The 24,895-nt window shown below is 47.3% G+C and overlaps 3 protein-coding genes across 10 annotated transcripts in view; 1 reads left to right on the top strand and 2 right to left on the bottom strand.

The window, feature by feature from the left end:
* The window catches only part of PPP4R1 (protein phosphatase 4 regulatory subunit 1), a 62,205-nt gene extending 55,203 nt beyond the window's left edge, over positions 1 to 7,002 (top strand). For all 4 annotated transcript variants that reach the window (XM_032603451.1, XM_032603450.1, XM_032603454.1 and 1 more), the window contains 5 exons: positions 1,287 to 1,387; positions 3,884 to 4,004; positions 4,096 to 4,230; positions 4,639 to 4,780; positions 5,987 to 7,002. In XM_032603451.1, the coding sequence (XP_032459342.1) occupies positions 1,287 to 1,387; positions 3,884 to 4,004; positions 4,096 to 4,230; positions 4,639 to 4,780; positions 5,987 to 6,150 (663 nt within the window). In that variant the 3' untranslated portion in view covers positions 6,151 to 7,002. The remainder of the gene's footprint in view (positions 1 to 1,286; positions 1,388 to 3,883; positions 4,005 to 4,095; positions 4,231 to 4,638; positions 4,781 to 5,986) is intronic.
* Positions 7,003 to 7,128: 126 nt separating this feature from the next.
* Positions 7,129 to 13,316, bottom strand: LOC116739232. 2 transcript variants are annotated; one of them, XM_032603460.1, is made up of 3 exons: positions 13,043 to 13,316; positions 12,252 to 12,301; positions 7,129 to 9,247 (listed from the first exon to the last, which is right to left on the bottom strand). In XM_032603460.1, the coding sequence occupies exons 1-3, from the start codon at positions 13,082 to 13,084 to the stop codon at positions 8,380 to 8,382; spliced, it is 960 nt and encodes a 319-aa protein (XP_032459351.1). In that variant the 5' UTR covers positions 13,085 to 13,316; the 3' UTR covers positions 7,129 to 8,379. The 2 variants fall into 2 exon arrangements, with proteins under 2 accessions (XP_032459351.1, XP_032459350.1); XM_032603459.1 differs by lacking the exon at positions 13,043 to 13,316 and having other exon boundaries at positions 12,252 to 13,031.
* Positions 13,317 to 14,458: 1,142 nt separating this feature from the next.
* Positions 14,459 to 24,895, bottom strand: part of RALBP1 (ralA binding protein 1) — a 45,662-nt gene continuing 35,225 nt past the window's right edge. For all 4 annotated transcript variants that reach the window (XM_032603458.1, XM_032603457.1, XM_032603456.1 and 1 more), the window contains 4 exons: positions 22,780 to 22,887; positions 17,267 to 17,388; positions 16,903 to 17,026; positions 14,459 to 16,144 (listed from right to left, as the gene is read on the bottom strand). In XM_032603458.1, coding sequence (XP_032459349.1) covers positions 15,938 to 16,144; positions 16,903 to 17,026; positions 17,267 to 17,388; positions 22,780 to 22,887 — 561 coding nt within the window. In that variant the 3' untranslated portion in view covers positions 14,459 to 15,937. The remainder of the gene's footprint in view (positions 16,145 to 16,902; positions 17,027 to 17,266; positions 17,389 to 22,779; positions 22,888 to 24,895) is intronic.

Here is a 24,895-nt window from a genome sequence, read left to right as displayed (position 1 = left end):
TTTTTCTTTTGCCCTACCCAGGTACGTGGGGAGTTTCTTGCCTTTTGGGAGGTCTGAGGTCTTCTGCCAGCGTTCAGTAGGTGTTCTGTAGGAGGTGTTCCACATGTAGATGGATTTCTGATGTATCTTTGGGGAGGAAGGTGATCTCCGCATCTTACTCTTTCGCCGTCTTGAAGCTCCTCCTGTCATTTGTTTTGACCATCAAATCTGGCAAATAAGAGCCCCTTAAAGCCACTCCTGTGTCCTTTCGATCGGCCCCCTCACTGCCAGGCACGTCTTACTTTCAGGCCTACCTTCTCCTTTGTCTCCAGCTGGGAGTCAGGATCTCCCCAAGGAGCCCAGGTCTTTTCTGGTGGAGAGTTGGGATTTAGAAGCCAAGATCCAGGAACTAGATGTGCTCATTGCTCCTGGACGTCGTTTCTTTTAGGCTTTTTCAGGGGACAGGAGCTAGGAGGGGGTTTTTTGGTTTGGGGAGTTTAAAAAATTATTTAGTTCATATTGCATCTTCCAGTCCAGTACCATTTCCTCTCCTTTTTTCACATTTTTTTTCTTTTCTATTGTGGTAAAAACTCTTGTTTTCAAAAATGTTAAATTATTTAGTCATTTGCTCAATTCGACGTTTTAGAACTATTCCAACATCAAATTAACCAGGTAATGGTCAAGATTTCCTTCAGCACTTTCTGTCATTGGAACATGTTCCATGAAGATATATGGTCAGAATACTGAGTTTAAACTTAGACTTTTTCTGTGTGACTCTTATCTGTTTGATGTACAGTTAAATTTATTTGCTTCTGTTTATATCAACTTTTAGGGTTCTCCCCCTTGTTAACTATAAACCTACTCTTAAATATTTATAGAATGGTTATTGGGATAAATTTGTTCTTTTCACTCAGATATTTATTGAGCACCTACAGTGTGGCATCGCAGTGCCGTCCACGGGGCTCACACCATGAGCAGGGGCATAATCCCTGTCTTCAGAGGGTGTGTGACAACAAGGATGTCACAGAGTGTTCTGGTAAAGCTTTGCCCGGGGACAGTGGACAGTAGAGGCCACTCACTGGCTCAAGAAGCAGATACTTCAAAAGGGGAGAACGACTCTTGAAGATAAACGGGATTATCAGGGAAAATGGACTTAATACCAATTTTTAAAACAAATGTACCTACTACATCTGTTCTCCTTCAGAAGAACTAACCATGTGATTTAGAGGTTTTTTAAGCAGTAAAGGCAGGTAAAGGAAATAATGTCTCTGCCATGTCCTAGTGAATATTTTTATTTGTTTCTTCAGCTTCTTCATATTGACAAAAGAAGAGAATATCTTTATCAGCTTCAGGAGTTTTTGGTGACAGACAATAGTAGAAATTGGCGCTTTCGAGCTGAACTGGCTGAGTAAGTTCTCATACTTGATCAGACTGTTTGGGGGGGCGGGTGTTGCTTCATCTTTACCTTTCCTGGATTTCTTCATCACTTTGTGTGGGTCCAAGTTTCTGCCTGGTATCCTGTTCCTTTAACACTGCCTGTAACACAGGTCTTGCTGGCAGTGAATTTTCTCAGCTTTTTTTTTATAAGACCATGTCACCTTCACTTGTTTTTAATTGTGGTAAAATACACATAACCACTTTTGCTGCTGGTGCAGTGTCCCCCCATCTAGTTGTAGAACATTTCGTCCTCCCAAAAGGACACCCCACGCCCATAAGCAGCGGCCCCGCAGACATCAGTCCGCTGTCTCCGTGCGTGCTTGCTTTTCTGAGCGTTTGCTCCAGGTGCGCCGCGTAACCCCCGGCCTCTGTGCACGGCTCCCTCACTCAGCACAGTGTTGCCGGGGTCCATCCACGTGGCAGCTGTGAATAATACTGTGATGTGAACACACCACCTTTTAAGCCATTCGTCTGGGTTGTCTCTGCCCTCCGGCTGACGTGAGCAGTGCTGCTGTGAGCACTGATGTACTGATACAAGGTTTTTGAGGTGGATTTGCTGGGTCATCCAGTAATTCTGTTTAACTTGTAGAGGAACTGCATGACCGTGTCCACAATGGCTGCAGTGTGTTACAGTCCCACCAGCAGTGGATGAGGGTTCCCATTTCCCCACATCCTCCCTGGCTCTTGCTGTTTTCCTTTTTTCTTTCTAATTGCAGCCAGTATTACAGTGGGTGTAAAGTAGCGTCTCACTTTGGTCTTGATGTGCATTTCTTTAATGTTTAGTGATGTTTAGCACCATTTCATGTGCTGTTGGCCATTTGTATATATTCTCTGGAGAAATGTCTATTCAAGTCCATTGCATATTTTTTAATCGGGCTGTTTGTCTTAAATTGGGTTGCTGAATTGTAAGAGTTCTTTATTAAATATTCTGGATTCTGGACCTCACCTGCATTTTCAAAAGGTATCTTTGCTGGGTGTGGAGTTTAGGGCTGAGTTTCTTTCGGTGCGTGACAGGATAACTGCCCTGAGTTCTGTCTTGCCTGGCCTCCTCTGCAGCTGGTGATGACGGCAGAGCCCGTCCAGGCAGCAGGTGCTGGGTTGGGCGGTGGTGTCTCCATATGACCTTCTGTGCCCTCTGCACTTCATCTCGTCCCGCCGTGGGTTGCCACTGCCTTTTGCTGATGATGGGTGCTGGGGCTGGGGGCCTCCTCGTCCCGTTCTCTGCGCACCCTCTGCCCCTGTATTCCTCCACCCCTCCGCCGCTGTATCCCTTCGGCTCTCCCCCGCGTTCCCCACTCTCCTCCGGCCCTGCGCTTCGGCATCCCTTTACTCCTCTGCCCCCCTCCCCCCCCACCGCTGCACACGTGCCCCTCCTTCCTTGTGCCCCTCCACCCTCCCAGCCCTGGGCTGCGGTTGCCCCATGGTGGAGGCCGCCGGGTGGTGGGCAAGGGGAGGCCCTCTGCCCCTTGGTTCGGCCTTGGTCTTGGGGAGGCCTGTGTGCTGGGCTCCCCAGAGCCTCCACCCGCCCCGGGGCTCGTGTCTCTGCCCTGGACCCGTGCTCGGTCAGGGCAGTGCATCCCGCGCCTCCGCAGCAGGACGAGGCTTGCGCTTGGCTCCGAGGCTCTGCGGCCCCACGCCGGGAACGGGCTTTTCCTATCCCCTGTCTCCGGCTGCAGCCTGGCCTTGCCCGGGCGGGGGCGCAGACAGGCTTTGCTGACCCTCCACTGGCCACAGGAGACTTTTGCTCGAGAGCAAGGCCTCCCTGTGCGCCCCAGGCTGGGAGGGGGTCTGCGGGGCGCCTCCCGGGGGATCCGCGTGCCCTTGGGCAGGGCGGCTCATCGCTGCGCTGGTTGTCTGTGTTGTCCGCCTCCTGCTGGTGGCACACGTAACCCGCCACAGACACACAGTCCGGGAGGTGGGAGTCTCAGCGGGTCTGTGGTCCTCCTGGGAGGGTGTCGTTGCCTCCTCCACTCAGGCCGCTGGGGGACGCCCTGGTCCCCGGTTCTCGGTGACTTGGTGGGAGTAGGTGCAGGAGGGGCCTCCCCGTGTCCCCCACCCCTGGTACCAGAGCCTCCCTGAGAAGCTGCCCGGAGCCTGACTGGTACACAGCAGGCTGCCTGAGGCTGCTGGCACCTTCTCACTAGACGGCTGCTGTGGGGACGGGAGTTTCCCAGCAGGTCCTCAGCAGTCACCGTGGGACCGTGTCCCGTGTCCCCATGGAGCCAGCCGGGACGTGCTTTGCTCTGTGTCCGTCGCCGTGGATACAGTTCCGCAGTGTTTGTGTCCTGAACGTGTGTGTTGTTTAGATGCAGATCCAGACACCCAGCGTCCAGGCCAATCGCTGGTCTCTGCATGTGTTCCTCTCACAGACACGACCTTGGTGACTCACGCTTCAGACGAGCAACCTATTTTCATTTGTCGTGTTTATTGTTGAGTTGTAATTGTATTTTTATAATTCACTTTGTAGACAGCTGATCTTACTTCTAGAGTTATACAGCCCCAGAGACATTTATGACTATCTACGCCCCATTGCCCTGAATCTGTGCGCAGATAAAGTTTCTTCTGTTCGTTGGATTTCCTACAAGTTGGTACGTGTTCAAGTTCTTACAGCCTTAGCCCAGCACATGTTTGGTGAGAACACCAGGCAGAGGTGTGGCTCACCAGCGCGTGCCCCCCTAGGTTGGCGAGATGGTGCGGAAGCTGCACCGGGCCGCGCCACCCACCTTCGGGGTGGACCTCATCCGCGAGCTGGTGGAGAGCTTCGGCCGCTGTCCCCGGTGGTCTGGGCGGCAGGCCTTTGTCTTTGTCTGCCAGGTGAGTGCGGCCACACCGGCTGCCTGTCTCCTTGGGCCCCTTGCCCCCCTCCACACCCTCGCTCTTATCCCTGAGGGCAGAGCTTCGCCATCTGGCTCACCCTTCCCCGCTCCGTCCCCCGAGCTCCCGAAAGCGGTGCTGCCCTGGCCGTCGTCCTAGTCCACGGAGCTTGCGGGTCTGCGGCTGTGAACGTGACTGTGATGCCAGGCCTCCGCACAGCTGTGCGTCTCTGCGGGGACTTAACTGTATCATTTTGTTTTGAGCTCCTGAGTGCCTGGAATATTGTTTTAAAAAGCTGTAACTGAAACCTGAGGCACTTAAGTTGTTTCTAAAAGGTTTTGCGAGCTGGTATTACTTACGGCCTGGTCGATTGAGCCGGCAGATTGAAGCAGGTCTTTCTGTCCCCAGACCGTCATTGAAGATGAATGCCTGCCCATGGACCAGTTCGCTGTGCATCTGATGCCACACCTGCTCACCTTGGCAAACGATAGGGTTCCGAATGTCCGCGTGCTCCTCGCGAAGACGCTGCGACAAACTCTGCTAGAAAAAGGTAGGCGGGCGACCCATGAGGAGGAGGGTAGGTGGTGGGGACACAGGGCAGGTGGGCGCCCGAGCGGAAGGGTTGGGGTCATAGGAATAGTCTGGTCCGAGAACGTGCTGCGACTTGTCAGTGGTTGTTTGTGTCGAGAAGGGACACAAAGACGATGAAGGGGTGAGGAGAGCGATGTTGAATTTTCACTGTTCTGTTCTAGATGAATTTTTCTTTATAATTTAAAACTTAGTAGTTTGAAAAGTTGGAAATTCAGTGAGGACCGTGTGACGAATACTGCCTTTGGTTCGCCCCACGTGAAAGTCTGTCGCTGCCATTGGGGTGGGAGGCGTGTTTGAGTTTCCTCCTGCGTTTCATTCATTAGGCGGAAGACGTGCCCCTTAGCGTTTGCTTTGCTGCAAATTATGAGCACCTTAAGATTCAGGTTGTTTTACTTATTGTAATCCCCCAGAAATGCCTAATAAATATCATTTGAATGCGTGAATTCACGAACAAAGCACAGAAAGAAGTTTGTAATAGACTTCAAAGAATATGGGCAAATTAACGTTGCTTCTTTTTTCTCCTTTGGAATTTATCATATTGAACAGACAGAGAGGACTCTGGTTTTGTGTGTGTGGTTTGTACTTGGAAATGTTTTTCCTTTTACTGAGCTAAGTAATAGCTGTAACAAGTACAAGTTTTAACATATTTACTAACATTGCTGCCATTAAACATCATGAGATTTAGACTTATTAAAACAAGATAGGGGCTTCCCTGGTGGCACAGTGGTTAAGAATCCGCCTGCCAGTGCAGGCGACACAGGTTCAAGCCCTGGGCCGGGAAGATCCCACATGCTGCAGAGCAGCTAAGCCCGTGCGCCACAGCTACTGAGCCTGCACTCTAGACCCCGCGAGCCACAACTACGGAGCCCACGTGCCACAATTACTGAAGCCCGTGCGCCTAGAGCCCGTACTCTGCAGCGAGAGAAGCCACTGCAGTGAGAAGCCCGTGCACCGCAATGAAGAGTAGCCCCCGCTCACTGCAACTAGAGAAAGCCCACACGCAGCAACAAAGACCCAACACAGCCAAAAAAAAAAAAAAAAAAAAAAAAATCTTCTATTTCTCCTACATTTGGGGATTTTTTTCATAGAACACAAATCAATTTGGGTTACTGTTTATAATCCAACAAAGCTAATTTCATTTGTGATTTGCTCTTCCTGTTTCCAGAGTATTTCCTAACCTCTGCCAGCTGTCACCAAGAGGCCGTGGAGCAGACCATCATGGCTCTTCAGATGGACCGTGACAGTGACGTCAAGTACTTTGCAAGCATCCACCCGGCCAGCACCAAGATCTCTGAAGATGCCATGAGCACGGCCTCCTCCACCTACTAGATGGCGTGGACCGGGGTCTCCCCACTCGTGGGGAGCTGAGGTTTGGCTCGTGACCACACGTGGCCTGGGACAGCTGTGGGGGACCTTCCTCCCTTGTAGACTTGATTGCAGGTGCAAGTTACCTACACCGATACCAGGGATTTTCAGAGTCAAGAGAAAGTACAGTAAACATTATTATCTTGACTTGAAGGGAAAATAATTTCTCAGAGGATTATAATCGTCACCGAAGCCTTAAATCCTTCTGTCTTCCTGACTGAACGAAACTTGAATTGGCCTAGCATTCTCCTTGTGGAAGGGATGGGACTCCCAGAGGCCTGCGTTGCTTTCTGCTGGTTTAATTTAATGACTGAGAGGTGGAAGTGCAGCCAGAAGGCGGCCGCGAGCCGGGATGGGGAAGAGACCTCCAGTATTAACCCTCGCTGTGTCCACACGGGCAAGGCCCTCGTGGGGTCTGCGGCCAGCTGCCCAGTCCAGCCCCAAGTGTGTGAACGGGAAAGGAGATATGTTCTGGATTTCTCCCGAGGGCTTGACGCTAACACTAAGAGTCTGATTTCAGCTCTTAAATGCAGCATATTGCTGTGCACATTTAGAGCCTTGGCTGAGTATCTGTGTCCTGATTGTTTTTCATGCTGGTCATGACCTGAAGGAAATTTATTAGCACGTATACTGTATGTCAGGTGTTTTTGACTTGATCATGATCAGCTCTGAGGTGCAACTTTGTCTCACATACTGTACATACCTGTGCCTCCCCTGGGGAGGGCCGCAGTCTGTAATCATGCTGTTCAACTCTTGTGCACAAGTTCTCTTGTTCAAATAAAATTTATTACTAAGATCTATACAGAGAGATAGATACACTTTTGACTGTTTTCTAGATATCTGCGAATAAATGCAATTTGTGATCTGTATTAATGATTTTAGTACAAAACGGGAAAACTAGATTAAAATATGTCTTTTAACTAGTTCGGTAATTTCTTTGAAATCTGCGCACACCCCCGGGCCAGTTCTGCTCTTGGCTGGCAGCGGGGCCTCCTGGGCAGCCCCCCACCGAGGGCAAGCGTGCACCTGGGGCTCACCCTGGGGTCTTCACTCCCAGGAGAGGCCTCCGAGCCCAGGTCTGCCTGTGCAAGGGGCGGTGGTGGAGCCTGCCTGCCCACGCGTGTCTGCATCAGGTGAGATGCTGTGTGAATGTGCTTTTATGAAGGGCTGTGGAGAGATGTTCGTTGCTTTTTTGAGCCCAGGTTGGGAGACCCTTGGCCTCTGAGCGGCCGCAGTGCTTCTGTGATTTTGGTTTTGTCTCCTCAGCTAATGGGGACTCCCCAGGTTTGTAGTTAAGCTGAGTAGGGCCTTGAACCTTGGCGGATAGATTTGGGGATACACACAGGCTGCTTCCTGTATATGTCATTACAGATGAGCCTTCGGTCTCTTACTCTTGCATTATAAGCTGGATATTTGTGCACTGGGAATAATGTGTGACCAGATTCCACTGAGACAAATGAATCAGTAAACACAGGTAAGGTGGGGCACAGGTAATAAGGGCAGGGCTGTGGAGGGGAAGGTGGTAGGTGGTGGTGGCTGGGGAAGGCATCTGTCAATCAGCCTCAGAGCAGAGGTTGAAGGAGGGTGCGATCTCTTTTGATGTCATTTAGCCTAATTTTTGAGGTGCACGTTCTCTGCTATTAAGCTATAATAATATACTTTGCCCCTCCCCCAAACTTCAGTTCTATAAATAAGAATTCTACACTAATAGCTGCAGTCTTTTAAGACAGTGGTAATAATAATAGTCCATTTTGGGGTAAAGAACTTGAATTTAGGCCAGCTCTTCCCGTGTGGCATCACGCGGGCCCATGTCACCGAGCCGCGTCCTCACACCCTCGGATCCCGAAGAGCCGTGATGCCAGGTCCCTCCACGGCAGTGGACAGGGAAGGCCACGAGCATCGTTGAATGGCCGAGGCCGCCCCGGTTTGAACCATCACTGACGGCGCTCAAAGAAGACGAGGCTGGACCATCAGCTCCTGATTTCAGCTCTTTCTTTAGTGGCGACAGTGCAGCCCTCCTGCCGTGGCCCCGGGTCCTCCCGCAGGTGTGGATGGAGTCATGGCCGCCAAGCCCAGAGGACGGAAGGAAACCGGCTCCTGGAGGCAGCAGGACACTGACGACTCCACAGTTCTTCCAGGTGCCCCAGAGGCAAAAACAGCCTGCAAACCAGTTAGTAACCAAATCTTTTAATTTCACAGTAGAAAAATGAATAATGATATGTCCTCATAGGTTAATTGATGTTGGGTAGCTAATCTCAGGAGAAATTCTGTGATGATGTGGGACTTTTGAGTGACCAGGGTGAAGAGGAAGCTTTTTTTTCCCCGAAATTGGAGCTTCCTGCTCAGCCCATGTCCTTGGCCATGGCTGGTGTTTCTCTTCCACCGCCTCCTGCAGCCCCTTCCTCGTCTGCCTCCTCTGACCGGGCCTGGTCCCCGGTCCCCGCGTCCCTGCCCGGGAGGAAGCGCCTGAGAGCTCTCGTGAGTACGTGAGTGTCCCTCCCTGAATCTGCCACCCCGAGGCCACCAGCCCTCCTCTTTGACTCTTAGTGGCTTGGGGGTCGCCTTTTTGCCTGTGAGCTTTGTCCTTAAGCCCTGGAGATACTTCTGATGCCAGACCCGTGCAGTTTGTCTAGAACCCTCTAGAACCCTGAATTGGCAAGGGCTGAGGCCCTCGGAGCCATCACAAAGCCGGCCTGGCAACTCAGCCTGTGTGGGACGCTTGCACCCCTGCCCGGCGCCGGGTGGGCCTCCTCCTGGCAGCACTAGGTCCCAGGGAGTGGGTGCCGGGGCCCAGAGGGTGGGCCCTGTGTGTCGGGGATGCCCCCAGGAGGCGGGAGCAGCCGGTCTTAAATTGACCCCTGACAGGAAAAGCGCTGCGCCCCGGGCCCCGGACACCCGTGCTGCTTTCCCTGTGCGGTAACGTTTTCTGTGCAGCATTCCAGGAGCTGGAAGCAGTGAGCGACAGGGAAGAAAAGGTGGAGGCTCCCAGCAGCTCAGAGCCGAGCCCATGCCTCTTGGAAGGTGACGATCCTCTGACTGAAACCAGTCACAGAAGGTGAGCCTGGGAATAGATGTGAGTAAGCAGGACCTCGAGGTTTCCCGCGTTCACCTCTATAAACGCATCAAGATGAGCAGGGTGCATGGAGAGGGATGACGGGGCCCCACTGAGGGGTGTTCCCGGGTGACCTGCCTGGGGCACAGCCCTGGGCTCACGTGTCTCCTCCCCACCAGAAGCTGGACTCTCAAATCCTCCACCAGAAACTCCCAAACTGGGCATTTTGTGACCCCTTGAATACAAGTGTTTTGCCCTCGTGGAGGTTTGACCTTGAGAACATCTTGACGATTTGTAAACACAAAATACGAACTGTGATTCATTTTTGTTGTAGTCCTTTTCTGCTGTGAAATCCACTAACCCAAGTTAATTCCTGGACCATTTTCATAGGGAACTAATGGCCTAGTTTTAGTCTCATCTGACAAGTTATTTTCCTTAAAAATTCTTTTCCTAGAAACTTAACAAGTGATCAGATTTTAGTCCCTGGGACGTTTTTTTTGTTTCTTTTTTGCGGGTCGCGAGCCTCTTGCTGTTGTGGTCTCTCCCGTTGTGGAGCACAGCGCAGGCTCAGCGGCCATGGCTTATGGGCCCAGCCGCTCTGCGGCATGGGGGATCTTCCCAGACCGGGGTACGAACCCGTGTCCCCTGCATCGGCAGGCGGACTCTCAACCACTGCGCCACCAGGGAAGCCCCATTCTTTATTTTAAAGTCTATTCTATCTGATATGAGTATTGCTACTGCAGCTTTCTTTTGATTTCCATTTGCATGGAATATCTTTTTCCATCCCCTCACTTTCATTCTGTATGTGTCCCTAGGTCTGAAGTGGGTCTCTTGTAGACAGCAGCATATATATGGGTCTTGTTTTTGTATCTATTCAGCAAGCCTCTGTCTTTTGGTTGGAGCATTTAATCCATTCACGTTTAAGGTAATTATCGATATGTATGTTCCTGTGACCACTTTCTTAATTGTTTTGGGTTTGTTTTCGTAGGTCCTTTTCTTCTCTTGTGTTTCCCACTTAGAGAAGTTCCTTTAGCATTTGTTGTAGAGCTGGTTTGGTGGTGCTGAATTCTCTTAGCTTTTGCTTATCTGTAAAGCTTTTGATTTGTCCATCGAATCTGAATGAGATCCTTGCTGGGTAGAGTAATTTTGGTTGTAGGTTCTTGCCTTTCATCACTTTTAAGTATATCATGCCACTCCCCTCTGGCTTGTAGAGTTTCTGCTGAGAAATCAGCTGTTAACCTTATGGGAGTTCCCTTGTATGTTACTTTTCATTTTTCCCTTGCTGCTTTCAATAATTTTTGTCTTTAATTTTTGCCAATTTGATTACTATGTGTCTCAGCGTGTTTCTCCTTGGGTTTATCCTGTATGGGACTCACTGCGCTTCCTGGACTTGGGTGGCTATTTCCTTTCCCATGTTAGAGAAGTTTTTGACTATAATCTCTTCGGATACTTTCTCTGGTCCTTCCTCTCTCTCTCCTCTTTCTCGGACCCCTGTAATGTGAATGTTGCTGCATGTAATGTCCCAGAGGTCTCCGAGGCTGCCTTCGTTGCTTTTCATTCTTTTTTCTTTAGTCTGTTTCACAGCAGTCAATTCCGCCATTCTGTCTTGCAGGTCACTTATCCGTTCTTCTGTTATTCTGCTATTGATTTCTAACAGTGTAGTTTTCATTTCAGTTCCTGTATTGTTCATCTCTGTTTGTTCTTAAACATTTCTTGCATCTTCTCAATCTTTGCCCCCAGTCTTTTTCCGAGGTCCTGGATCATCTTCACTATCATTATTGTGAATTCTTTTTCTGGAAGGCAGCCTATCTCCACTTCATTTAGTTGTTTTTCTGGGGTTTTATCTTGTTCCTTCATCTGGTACATAGCCCTCTGCCCTTTCATCTTGTCTATCTTTCTGTGAATGTGTTTTTTCCCCCATAGGCTGCAGGATTTGGCTATGTTTTTTAAAAAAAATAAGTTTTATCATCAAACTACACAGGTGCAAAATTAGAATTTGATTTTTCCCTCTGTTAAAAAGACAAAGTTATCTTCGATTATTGGTGTGCTCTTTAAAGAACTAGTTGTTGTTTTTATTTTTATTTTTATTTTTGCAGTACACGGGCCTCTCACCACTGCAGCCCCTCCTGTCGCAGAGCACAGGCTCCGGACGCGCAGGCTCAGCGGCCATGGCTTACGGGCCCAGCCGCTCCGCGGCATGTGGGATCCTCCCAGACCAGGGCACGAACCCACGTCCCCTGCATTGGCAGGCGGACTCTCAACCACTGCGCCACTAGGGAAGCCCTGTTGTTTGTTTTACCTTTTAATTAATCTGCCTGGACAGCAAAAATTTTGTGCGTTACCAAAATAACTGACTCTGCTTCATGTTGTCTTTATCAGGTCTTTTCTTACTTAACAAAACCCAGTCTTCTCAACATAAGGAGCACTAGCTTTTGTTTACCTTCTCTATTTGCATTTAATATCTGGTACTGTAACTTTGATGCATTATTATATCATAATGATTTGTGATCCTATTTAATCAAATGTTTGATATTTTGACATTCTCTTAAAATCAAATTACTAAATTTTTGACCTCATAGTAAACTTTGAGGTTTCCCAGAGGGCTCCTGGAAAATCTCAAAGGATTTGCCTCTCACCTTGTGAAACATAGATATTAGATTACATTTTTAAGTCTTTCGTCATTTACAGACAGTTACTGTTTTACTCAGACGCTTTTGCAAAATTGAGACTCACAGAAAGGACCCTATCAAGGACTCTTGACCACTGACACTGCTGCCAAATTACAAGGTGTTGAACCTCAGGGGTATTTCACAGCTGAAAAAGACTCTGCCAGACATCTGGCCCCCTGCAAACGCTGGAGACCTCAAATCAAACCGACCGGGAAGAGGAGCAGCTGACATCAAGGTAGGATGCTTCTTCCCAAGATGTCAGATCAAGAGGATTGAGAACCTTTCTTTCCACATTTCTTTCCATTCCTCCTTCCCTCCCTGACCATCCTTTTCCTAACTCTTACCCCATGAAGGCCTTTCTGATTCTTCTGTTCACCTTTTGCTTTGCTCTGGCCTGGAAAGAGAATGCCATTGTCTCAGGCCATCGCCAAGGTGGGTAATAAGACCTTCGAGTAACTGCTGGACTTGCCAAGAGGCTGATGATCACGTAGTTCTGTCCATCACAAACTTCACCCTGATTCCCAAAGTGACAGTTTCTATGGAAGAAACTCAGCCTTCTCTCTATCATATCAGGAACCCTGGGTCCACTTCCCCACCTCTGGTTAGCAACCCCAAACCCAGGGAATATTGCATCCAGGCTAAAGAAGGGACACCAGACAAGGGTAACCAGAAGAAAACCACATATGCAGCCTGCAGATCCTGAAATTTTACTGGCCTCCCTGGCTGTCACCTTTCCACTCCTGAGCCACAGACTCGAGCCAAAATTACCAGAAGGCATTCATGATTCAAAATTCACTTCCCTCAGCAAATCTCCACTTTCCTGGCTAGGAGAAAGTGCAAGTGAGGCTATGATCAGGGACCTCTCCTTAACTCTCAAGGATACTGAAGAATCTGCTGCTAAAGCAAGAGCTGCCCAGCAAAAACTCCCCAGACTCTCTGGCCAAAGTTGTTCTTGAAAATAGGAGAGCTCGTGGTTACGCTTTAGCTGAGCAATGAGGTTATCTGTGCTGTGGCCAACACCCCCTGCTGCACCTGGATTGACACTTCTGGGGACGTGGAAATTCAGCTCCATAAGGTCACTGAACAAGCCACATGGCTTAAGAAAATGATTCCTTCAATAGGCTCTTTGACTTACGTCGTGACTTTGATTGCTTAGGGTCTCGGGGACCCCAGACATGGGATGATCCTGCTCGGAATAATCATAGTAGCCACCCTGGCGCACTGGATTCTCTCAAAAGCGTTCAGTGCATGTTTGCAGCTGCTAACCACCAAGCAAACGATCTCCCTAAGACTGGAACATCAGAAAAGAACAAAAAGAACAACCGGCTTAAAGAATGTGAACCCACACAGACTCAGCAAAAGCTGTGAGAGCTCCAGAGCAGTAGCTGGGAGCAGGGCTGAGAGTCTGATTAAAAGGGGATAATTGTTAAAAGACAAAATAGTGGGCCCAAAATGGAGTCCCCTAAACCAACGGCCCCCAACGTTTGTGGCACCAGGGACCAGTTTCATGGAAGACAATTCTTCCATGGGGGGGTGGGGGGTGGGGCAGCAGTTTGGGGATGATTCAAAAGCATTACATTTCTATTATTACATTGTAAAATATAATGAAATAATTAATTATACAACTCACCATAATGCAGAATCAGTGGGAGCCCTGAGCTTGTTTTCACTTGCCACTCACTGATAGGGTTTCGATATGAGTCTGCAAGCAATTGATTATGCTCTCTGTGCAGTCAAACCTCTCTGCTAGTGATAATCTATATTTGCAGCCGCTCCCCAGACCTAGCATCACCGCCTCAGCTCCACCTCAGGTCATCAGGCATTAGATTCTCATAAGGAGTCGCACCCTAGATCCCTCACACGTGCAGTTCATGGTAGGGTTCATGCTCCTATGAGAATCTAATGCCACCGCTGATCTGACAGGAGGAGGAGCTCAGGTGGTAATGCGAGTGATAGGGAGCGGCTGTAAATACAGATGAAGCTTCGCTTGTCCACCGCTCATCTCCTGCTGTGCATCCCAGTTCCTAGGTCTGTGGCCCGGGGTTGGGGACCCCTGCCCTAAACGAAGCCCCCACATCACCAAACTGAGACTAAATTATAGTTTTCACTTCCCCAGAACTGGAACCTAAAACTGTCGACCGGGAGTCGCGTGATCAGCACCAGGACAGTGACCTGCCTGACCCCTGCCGTCCCCTACAGGAAAGTGCGCTGGCCATGACCAACCTTTCTGCCAAATCAGGCCAGCTGACCTGCGCGTCGGCTGGAAGGACAGAGCTCACCTCCCACCGGAACCAGGGCATTGCTCACAGAAGCAGCTGCAGATCCAGGCCAGCTCAGCACGAGCCAGTGTGGAGGAGGAGGAGGAGTCCTGATGGCGGCAAAGCCTGCTGACCAGCAAGTGGGCGTTGACTCTGCTGAGGTGAGGGATGCAATGTGAGTTGACACACAAGGTTCTCTGCGCTCCTGGACCTTGAATGAATATCAAACCAACTCCTTGCCAGCTACAGGGCACTCAGTTATTTCAAAGAAAGAACAGCTACGAAAAACGGAATTTTTTTTTCCTCAAATGGCTGTTGAATTTATTTGCTTGATCAATAATGGTCCTGGCAAAAATTAGTTAACCAACACTGAGACAACTGTGATGAAATACTAATTTTAAAAATTCATGACACTGTGATAGAAATTAGAGTTTAAACACAAAAGAATCCCTTCAATATTGCCAGCAAATATAACATGAATGTAACATGACCGACAGGACGGCAAGGCTTTTATACACTGATATTTGACACCTGACCGTATTTTCAGTCACCGTAATATCTTCTCTCCAGATTTAAAAAAATAGTATGCTGATTTCTATAACAAAGCTTTTTTCGTACAAAAATCAAATAATGGCCAACAAGTCACAACAGTGCAATAGGTAGAGAATAAAAAACAGCATTAAACAGGTGCTGAAAATAAATACTAACCAGGAGGAGAGGACAGAGCCCTCAGGGGCGGGGGGTGTTTCCATCACCTTGAGTGTGTGGGGTTTGTCTTCACAGCCGTGAGAGCTGACAACCTCGTGGAGCCACTTATTCGGACACAGCGGGACTGGACCGAGTGCCTACGAGCCGGCCTCCCAGACACCTCGGGTTGCCAGAGACGTGGTGGGGTCAGGACTACGGCTGACTCCAGAGGAAAGCCATTTGCTATCGCTCAGCCTGGTCAACTGGGCACCCAGCAGCGGTTCACCCGGCCCCTGTGGACACTGACATCTGAAATCTTGTGTAAGAGCATAGCTACCCATCCATATGGCTTATTCAGGCAAAGAGATGCTTACATTCTAGCCCAAGCAAGCAACCCACGACGTTCTGTTCTAGGGGCAGGTTGGAGAAACAAATCCTCTGTGTGGATGCCCCGGGTCCGGGCAGCCGCTCCCACGACCCAGCGACAAGCGTCTGCTGAGCCCAGGCAGCAGGAGCCGGGTGGCCGTGGTGACCCTGGCCGGCAGGCAGGCTCCGGAGCAGCTGTGTCTGCGGCTGCACAGGCTGCTGTGGTGACTTGGGCCCGGGGTGTGGGGCAGGGAAGGTCACCCCCGTGAGAGCCACTCGGGCCAGTCGGGAAATGTGAGGCGGCTCCCAGGACAGAATCTGCACCACGGAGGCGTGAAGGCACAGGCGAGAATGGCGGGCAGCGGAGACCCTGGAAGGGGACACGGCACGGGCAGGAGTGAGGCTGCCTTGTTTGGTTCCCCCTTGAACGAGAGAAAAATCCTGATTCTGCCGTAATAAAAAGGAAAGAAAGACGATTTTTTGGTTTAAAAAGAAGCCACTCAAGGGTTAAAAGTTATTTTAACAAAGGAAATTAATCTTCAAAGAAGCTAACACTAGCTGGAAACTCATCTGTGCCCGACAAGCCCGCACCGCCTGCCGCTCTGTCCTCGTGTCACCTGCGGCGAGCCGCCCGCGTGGAGGAGGCATCTTTACAGTGGGGACGGTGGAGGCAGCGCTGACGGGGCTCCAGGCCACTGCTCCGGACGGGCGGGTGGCGCTCAGATGGGCGTTTCCTTCCTGTCCCTGCCGGGCGAAGGCCGAGGCTGCTCCTTGCCGCTCGGGGGCGGCTCCCTGGCGACGGGCTCGGGCTCGGCCTGGGGCTCAGGCCGGGCGCGCTGCAGCTGGAGCAGGCGGAGCTGCACCCGCAGCTCGATGATGGCCTCACGCTCCTCGTGAATCGCCTGGTTCAGGTGGTTGTTCTTGATCTTGAGGGACGGGAACAACAGTGCTCACATCAGCAAGAAGGCTGCAGACAACAACTCCCGCTGACCACAGAAACCTGGCGCCACACCGGAGCTACCCGCCCTCAGTCCGCAGAGTCCAGGTGACGCCCTGCCCCGCAGACCTCCCTCCTCCGGCAGGGGCGGCTGCTCAGCCCTGCTCGCTCGGCGCCCTTCCCGGGGCCCGTCCCTTCCTTTCCTGCCCACTCCGAGCGGCCCTGTGCCGACCTGGTGGGCGGCCAGATGGGGCGGGGGCCCTTGTTCAGACCAGGGGGCTGTTCCCTTCGTTGCAGCAGCCTGACCTACAGCCTGAGCGCTGAAGTTCTGAGGACCGTTTTCCTACTCAGCATGTTCGTATGCTCTGTAAAATGCTGAGCAGGACGAGGTGCTGCCAGCTGGCCCGTCTCCCATGGCCCCCTGGCCTCGGTCCGCGGCTCTGGGGAGAGGACTCCCGAGCTGGGATCCAGTGTGGAATTGCTGGTCTGTCCTGGCACCTGCCTGAGGGAGGGGAAGCTGCCCACAGCCCTCGGTCTCCTCTGTGAGGAGGGGAGGGCGAGAAGGGAGACTGGTCAGCGTGCTGCCGGCTCCCCACACCGTGTATGCCCTGCACACTCCCGGTGGGACACCCCCCAAAGTCCCCCTCCTAGGCCTGCCCGTCAGTCACCGACGGCAAGCAGAACACGTCTGTCGGGAGCCCCGCGCTTTCCACGACCTCAGTGCAGCCTCGGGTCCCCCGCGCCCACCTCCAGCTCCTCGTTCTGCCGCTGCAGGTCCTGCAGGATGAGCTGCAGCTCGTCCTCATCCTCGCTCTCGCTCTCGCTCTCTGATGAGTACTCCTCGGTCTCGCTGCGGCCGTGCTGCTGGCGGCTGCGCGGGGGCGGGGACAGGGCGGGAAGCGCGTTACCGGCCAGCAGAGACAGGCCCGTCGTCTGCCTCTAGACTGACCAGCTTTCCATGGCTGCACTCGATACTGCACCGTCCTTAAGACTTAATAAAGAAGAAACTGAAGGGTCACTCTGACGCCTCCACACGGAAGGCTGAGCGCTGGCCACCTGTGCTCGCGCCGCAGTCGGCATCCCTGGAAACCAGCCCGCGGCTCTCCCTCACCTCTGGATCTCGGCGATCTCCGCTCGGAGGCGTTCCATCTCTTCTTTCTCCGAGGCGATCTGTCGGCGCAGGAACTGCTCCATGGCCAGGAGCTCCTCCTGTTCAGTCAGGATCTCATTCTCCTAAATAATGACCACTGGTGAACACCTTGAAGAGTCTGAGTCTAGGAAATGTCACTCTTTTGGGGTCTCCTGTCACCCTGAATTGTTTCACCCCATACACTAACACACAAGTTATGGGAAAGCTTGTTGTACTGCACACCCAAAAAATACCCCATTTCCCTAATGTCAAGAAAAGGCTTCTTTGAGAAAAGGTAGACTAAGTTGTTTGGGAGGAATGACTAGATTTTTCTCAAGACATAAAATGCCACTTAGGAATCCTCCTTTTGCAAAGGCTCTGCATGCCGCCAGCACACTGGGCACAAAGCAAAGTTCAAGTGACTCCGTGTGTTTTTGCTTCCCAGTCCTTTCTGAATGCCTTCCCACTGAGAGAATCTATTTTAGGGCCACAGTGGGCTTTGACAGTGTCACTAGGAAAGAAGGACCCAGGAGATGAGAAGCTGGTATCAACATCACCTGAAAGTAGATCTAGTGATGGAAAGATGTTCACAGAAGAAATTTTTCCTCACCACAAGCCACCATCCTCCTCAACCCACGTCCCCAGAGATAATATTTAAACAGTAAATATTCTCCTTTAACAGAATACGCTTTTCTAAAACTGATTAGCTCACCTGAGGGGATATAAATCCCTATCTGCCCAAGATCTAGCTAGCCCTTTCAACCTACTGAAAGAACCAAAGCAGACAAAACTTAGGAGGTAACAGAGATGGAAAGCTACAGAAATTAGCTGGAGGCAGCAAAGGTCTACAGCATTTTTTCCCAAACAGGTAGCGAGAGGATAAGAACCTGTGATCAAATGTGAAAGACGCTAGGGTCAAATTCTAAAGTCAACTACCCAAAGCCTCCCATGTGCATAAAGAATCTCTCTCGGAGATGTGATATCCATATTCCCCAGGTGTTTCCAAACGCAGAGAGGCTCATCCTTTAACCTCAGTGCACTTAGGAAAGCTATTGTTCCAAGAAATACCAGATTGAAAACTCTGAAATAAAGACATATTTGGGACTTGATTCTCTCTTCAGGGGAGAAGAGTTATACGTCCCTGGTAGGCAAAACAATGTATTTTCAGAAGTGACAAAAAAGGATTGAAACTTGTGGGGCTTTAGGTATCCCACATACGTGAGTTTCTGGGAGCACTGACTATGCTGTCAGAGCCTAAAACTTCATTCCTTTCTGGTTAAACTCTGGGAATTTCCAGAACACAGTAAGATTGAGTGAGAAATTCAGAAAGAAAAGAGCTCATCTTTAGCTCTCTGCCTGGAAATACAGTAGAAACTCAAGAGCTGTTTGCCAAATTGATTAATGAATAATCGAACAATTCATCTCCAACAACTGACTTTCACCTGCAAAGAATAAAATATCTAAAAGGTGTTATTAGCAATGACTATCAGCTAAAATCTGTTACATTTCAAGGATCTCAAACTTTGTGACATCAGGAAGAACAAATTTTAAAATACTGAAGTCCAATCTCATTAATATGGAACAACTACACTAATTTGTAAATTAGAGGAAATACCTATAACTCAAGACCTGTGTGTGAGTGAAATGAGATGAAATAAAACAGCTAGAACGGTCTCCAGTAAGAAGCAATCACTCAGTACAAAAGGTAGTTTCTTCCTCCAGCTGAACATTTATGCAAACACCACATAAAGGTAGGGCCAAATACAAGTAAGCCTCTCTAAAACCTCTAAATCTTCTCATAAGTTTGGTTAAAAGATTCATACCTCTGTAGTTGAGCTTCTCAAATTATAATATAAAATGACCATCAGCAGTCTGGCAACACACTCCTGAACAACCAATGGGTCAGTGAAGAAATCAAATATTATCTTGAGACAAATGCAAATGGAAGCACAACATACCAAAACTTAAGGGATGCCGAAAAAGCAGTTTGAAGAGTGAAGTTTATAGTGCCAAATGCCTACACTAAGAAGAAAGATTTCAGTGTATACCTCAAGGAACTAGAGAAAGAACAAACCTAAAATTAGCAAAAAGAAGAAAATACTAAAATCAGAGCAAAAGTAAATGAAATGGAGACGAGAAAAGCAATACCAAAGGTCAATGAAGAATTGGTTTTTTAAAAGATAAACAAAATTGACAAACCTTTACCTAGATTTAGAGGGGACTTAAAATTATAAATGAAAGGGAAAACATTACAACTGATACCGCAGAAATACAAAGAATTATAAGATACTACTATGATGCCAACAAACTAGATAACCTAGAAAAAATGGGTAAGTTTTTTGTTGTTGTTGTTGTTTTGATTCCCTCTATTTGCCATTTCTTCCTGGGTAAGTTCTTAGAGGCATTAAAACCCACCAAGACTGAATCATGAAGGAATAGAAAATCTGAACAGACCAATAATGAGTAAAAAGATTGACCCAGTAGTCAAAAACCTCCCAACCAAGACCAGTAGTCAAAAACCTCCCAACCAAGAAAAGAGCAGAACCAGATAGCTTCATGGGTGAATTCTACCAAACATTTAAAGAAGAATTAACACCAGTCCTTCTCAAGCTCTTCTGGACAATTGAAGAGGCAGGAACATTCCCAAACACATTTTACGAGGCCAGCATCACCCTCGTGCCAGAGCCAAATTACAGACACCACAAGAAAAGAAAGAGGCCACTATCCCTGATGCATACACATGCAAAAGTCCTCAAAAAACATGCTAACAAACCAAATGCAACAATACATTAACAAGATCATACACCACGATCAGGTGGGATTTATCTCTGGGATACAAGGATGGTTCAACATAACACAAACCAATAATGTGATATACCACATTAACAAAATGAGGGATAAACATAGTATTGTCAAAAGATTCAAAAAAGCATTTGACAAGATTCAACATCCTTTCATAATAAAAACTCTCAACAAAGTGAGTATAGAAGGAACATACACAGTGACATGATATGCTCACATGGCAGGCCCACAGATAACATTATACCCCAGTGAAAGGCTGAAAGCATTTCTTCTAAGATCAGAAAAAAGACAAGATGCCCATTCTGTTCAATATAGTACTGAAGTCTTAGCCAGAGTAATTATACAAGACATAAAAAGTATCCAAACTGTAAAGAATTAAAATTGACTGTTTGCAGATGACATGATCTTATACACAGAAAACCATAAAGATTCCACCAAATAAGTGTCAGAACTAATAAATTTAATTAAGTTGCAGAATACAAAATCAACATACAAATATCAGTTGCATTTCTATATGCTAACCACCATCTGAAAAAGAAATTAAGAAAACAATTCCATTTACAATAGCATAAAAAAAAGGCAATAAATTTAGATATCCCATGTTCATGGATTGGAGGAAATAATGTTAAAATTTCCATACTACCAAAGTGATCTACAGATTCACTGGAATCTCTATCAAAATTCCAATGGAGTTTCTCACAGAAATAGAAAAAACAATCCTATAATTCATACAGAACCACAAAAGACTGTAATAAATAGCCAAAGCAATCTCTCTCTCTCTCCCTTTTTTTTAGCCAAAGCAATTAAACGAGATGAACAAAGTTGGAGGCATCATCCTACAATCAAAACAGTGTGGTACTGGCATAAAAAAACAGACATATACACCAATGGAGCAGAACCGAGTCCAGAAATCAATCCACACATTTGTGGTCAATTGATCTTTGACAAGGATGCTACTACACAATGGAGAAAGGACAGGCTCTTTAATAAACGGTGTTGAGAAGCTGGCTTTCCGCATGCAAAAGAGTGAAAATGAATCCTTACCTTATCTCACTCCACACACAGTAATCACCTCAAAATGGAGTAAAGACTTAAATATAAGACCTGAAACCATAAAACTATTAGAAGAAAACATAGGGAGAAAGTTTCTTGGCATTGAGTCTGAGCAATAATTTTTTAGATATGACCCCAAAAGCACAAATATACAATAGACAAATGGGACTGCATCAAACTAAAAAGCTTCCACATAGCAAAGGCAACAAAGGAGTGAAGAGACAACCTATGGAATGAGAAAATATTTGCAAACCCTACATCTGATAAGGAGTTATCATACATATAAAGAACTCAAACAATGCAATTAGTAAGAAAACAAACAACCCAATTAAAAAATGGGCAAAGGACCTAAATAAACATTTCTCAAAAGAAGACATACAAATGGCCAGATATATGAAAAGATGCCCAGTGTCACTGATCATCAGGGAAAAGCAAATCAAAACCACAATGAGATAACACCTTCCACCTGTCAGAATGGCTTTTATCAAAAAACAAAAGATAAGTGCTGGCGAGGATGTGGAGCAAGGAAACCTTTGTGCTGTTTTAGTGGGAAGGTAAATTGATGCAGCCACTATGGAAAACAGTATGGAGGTTCCTCCAAAAATACAAAATAGAACTATCACATGATCTAGCAATCCCACTTCTGGATATATACCCAAAGTAAATGAAAACAGGATATTGAAGAAATATCTGCACCCCCATGTTCACTGCATTATTCACAATAGTCAAAATATGAAAACTACCAAATGGTCAATGGATCAATGAATAAAGATGTGACATATATATATATATATTTATAATACACATGTATACACACACACACACACATATATATATATATAAACATATACAAAAAACATATAGGGACTTCCCTGGTGGTCCAGTGGTTAAGAATCCATCTCGCAATGTTGGGGATGCCAGTTCGATCCCTGGTTGGGGAATTAAGATCCCACATGCTACAGGGCAACTAAGCCCACGCGCCATAACTAGAGAGAAGCCCGCGCACGCACTGCAACGAAGCGAAGAGCCCAAGCGCCGCAATGAAAATTCCCACGTGCCACAACTAAGACCCGACACAGCCAAAAAAACAAATATTTAAAAAATAAAACACGTAAACACATACATATACACACACCATGAATATTAATCAGACATAAGAAGGCAATCCTGCCATTTAATACAGCATAGATCAACCTGGAGGACATGAGGCTAAGTGAAATAAGCCAGACAGAAAAAGACAAATACTGTACGATCTCACTCATTTGTGGAATCTAAGAAAAAGTCGAGTTCATAGAAGCAGAGAGCCAAACAGTGCTTACCAGGGGCTGGAGGGTGGGGAAAATAGGGAGGTATTGGTCAAAAAATACCAAGTTGCACTTAATGTTGAATGACTAAGTCTAGAGATCTAATAATGATGATGATAGTTAATGATACTGTACTGAATACTGGAAATATACTACGAGAGTAGACTTCAGGTGCTCTCATCACAAAAGAAAGGTAACTGTGTGAGAGGATAATGTTAATTAGCTGGATTGCAGTAATCATTTCACTATGTAGAGGTCATGTTGTACACCTTAAATATACATAATTTTTATTTTTAAAAAAAGAATCTTACAAAATAAAGAAAAAGTTTAGCTTACCTGGGCAAGAAGAATATTTATGACTTCCTCATTTTCGTTCATTTCTTCTTTGGAAACATCCTCTTTTGAAAGACTGGCTATCTCTTGTGCAATCTTGGTTTCACACTCCTGTCAAGTGAGAGAAATGAAAAGCACTGGTCAGCCTACTGTTAACACATTCAACAAATTCACACCATCACCAGTCCAGAAGTTTCCTTCTCACCTCCTAGAACTGAAAAAATAAGAGTGACACAGTCAGCTGAACCATCTGGACGTATGGGCATCTGCTAACTGGGCTTTGAAAATAATGTGTGGATCTCAGTCTGTGGCTGCACTGGAAGAAAAATGTTCAATTTTAACGTGCTCACCATTTCCGGAACGCTCCCACATAAATTACCTTCTGTAATACTTTTTTTTCTTTGGAAGGGGTTGATTTTAAGCACACAGTTCAACTGGTTTTGACGACTGTATACAGTCAAGTAACCACCGTCACAATCAAGACACTGAACATCTCCATCACCACGAAGTGCCCTTGGGCTCTTCCACCATCTGCTGCCCCTGGCAACCACTAACCTGCTTTCCACTGCTCTGGTTTTGTCTTTTCTTATGTTTCATATAAACTGAATTAATCAGTAAGTAGTCTTTTTTATCTGTCACATTGCTAATTTTGATTCGTCTATTTTGTCGTTTGTATCAGTAGTTTACTGAGTAATATTCCATGATGTGAATGTACCCCAATTTGTTCATCCATTCACCAGCTGATGGACATTTTGGTCCTTTCTAGTTTTGAGCAATTTTAGCAAGACCTGTTATGAACACTGTGTATTTGCTTTGTGTGGGTATATGCCTTCTTCTGTTAGATAAACACCTAGGAGTGGGATTGCTGGGTCAGATGGTAACCTCATGCTTAACTTTAAAAGAAAATGCCAACTGTTTTCCAAAATGATTGAACCAAGAGCAATACAGGAGAGTTCCAGCTGCTCCACATTCTTGTCAACACTTGGTATTTTTAATTTTAGTCATTCTGGTTGGTGTGTAGTAGTATCTCGTGATTTTAAGTTGTATTTCCTTAATGACTAATGATGTTCAGCATCTTCACATGTGATTATTTACCATCCATATACAATCTTCAGTAAAGTGCCTGTTCAAATTTTTGCCTTTTTAGAATTGACTTGTTATTGTAACAAATGTACCACTCTGGCAGGAGATGCTGATAATGAGGGAGGCTAAGCATGAGGGGGGAAGGGGTATATGGGAATTCCCTGTACCTTTCCCTCAATTCTGCTATGAACCTAAAACTGTTCTAAAAAAATAAAGTTTAAAAAAATTGGCTTGTCTTGAGAGTTTTTTATACATACTAGTTCAAGTCCTTTATCAAGTGTGTTTTTTGCAACTATTCTGTCAGTCTCTGGCTTGCATATTCATCTTCTTAATATCTTTTGAAGAGCATGTTTTGATGAAATGTAATTTACCAAATTTTTATTTCATAGTTCAAGGACCTTGTGTCCTATTTAAGAAATCACTCAAACAGCTCATACAACTCAGTAACAAAAAAACAAAAACCCAATCAAAACTGGGCAGAAGGGCTTCACTGGTGGCGCAGTGGTTGAGAGTTCACCTGCCGATGCAGGGGACACGAGTTCGTGCCCCGGTCCGGGAAGATCCCACATGCCGCGGCGCGGCTGGGCCCGTGAGCCATGGCCGCTGAGCCTGCGTGTCCGGAGCCTGTCCTCTGCAACGGGAGAGGCCACAACAGTGAGAGGCCCACATACCGCAAAAGAAAAAATAATGGGCAGAAGACATAAATAGGCATTTCTCCAAGGAAGAAATACAGATGGCCAACCGGCACATGAAAAGATGAAATCATCATCACTAATTATTAGAGAAATGCAAATTAAAACTACAGTGAGGTACCACCTCACACTGGTCAGAATGGCCATCATTAAAAAGCCTACAAATAATAAATGTTGGAGAAGGTGTGGAGAGAAGGGAACCCCTCTACACTGTTGGTGGGAATGTAAATTGGTGCAGGTTCCTCAAAACATTGAAAAATAGAGTTGCCATATGATCCAGCAATCCCACTCCTGGGCATATATCCAGACAAAACTATAATTCTAAAAGATATATGCACCCCTAT

This window comes from Phocoena sinus, chromosome 14 (assembly GCF_008692025.1).
Source record: "Phocoena sinus isolate mPhoSin1 chromosome 14, mPhoSin1.pri, whole genome shotgun sequence".
Lineage (NCBI taxonomy): Eukaryota > Metazoa > Chordata > Mammalia > Artiodactyla > Phocoenidae > Phocoena > Phocoena sinus.
Note: the sequence above shows the minus strand (reverse complement) of the source record. Positions and strands in the feature narration are given on the sequence as shown.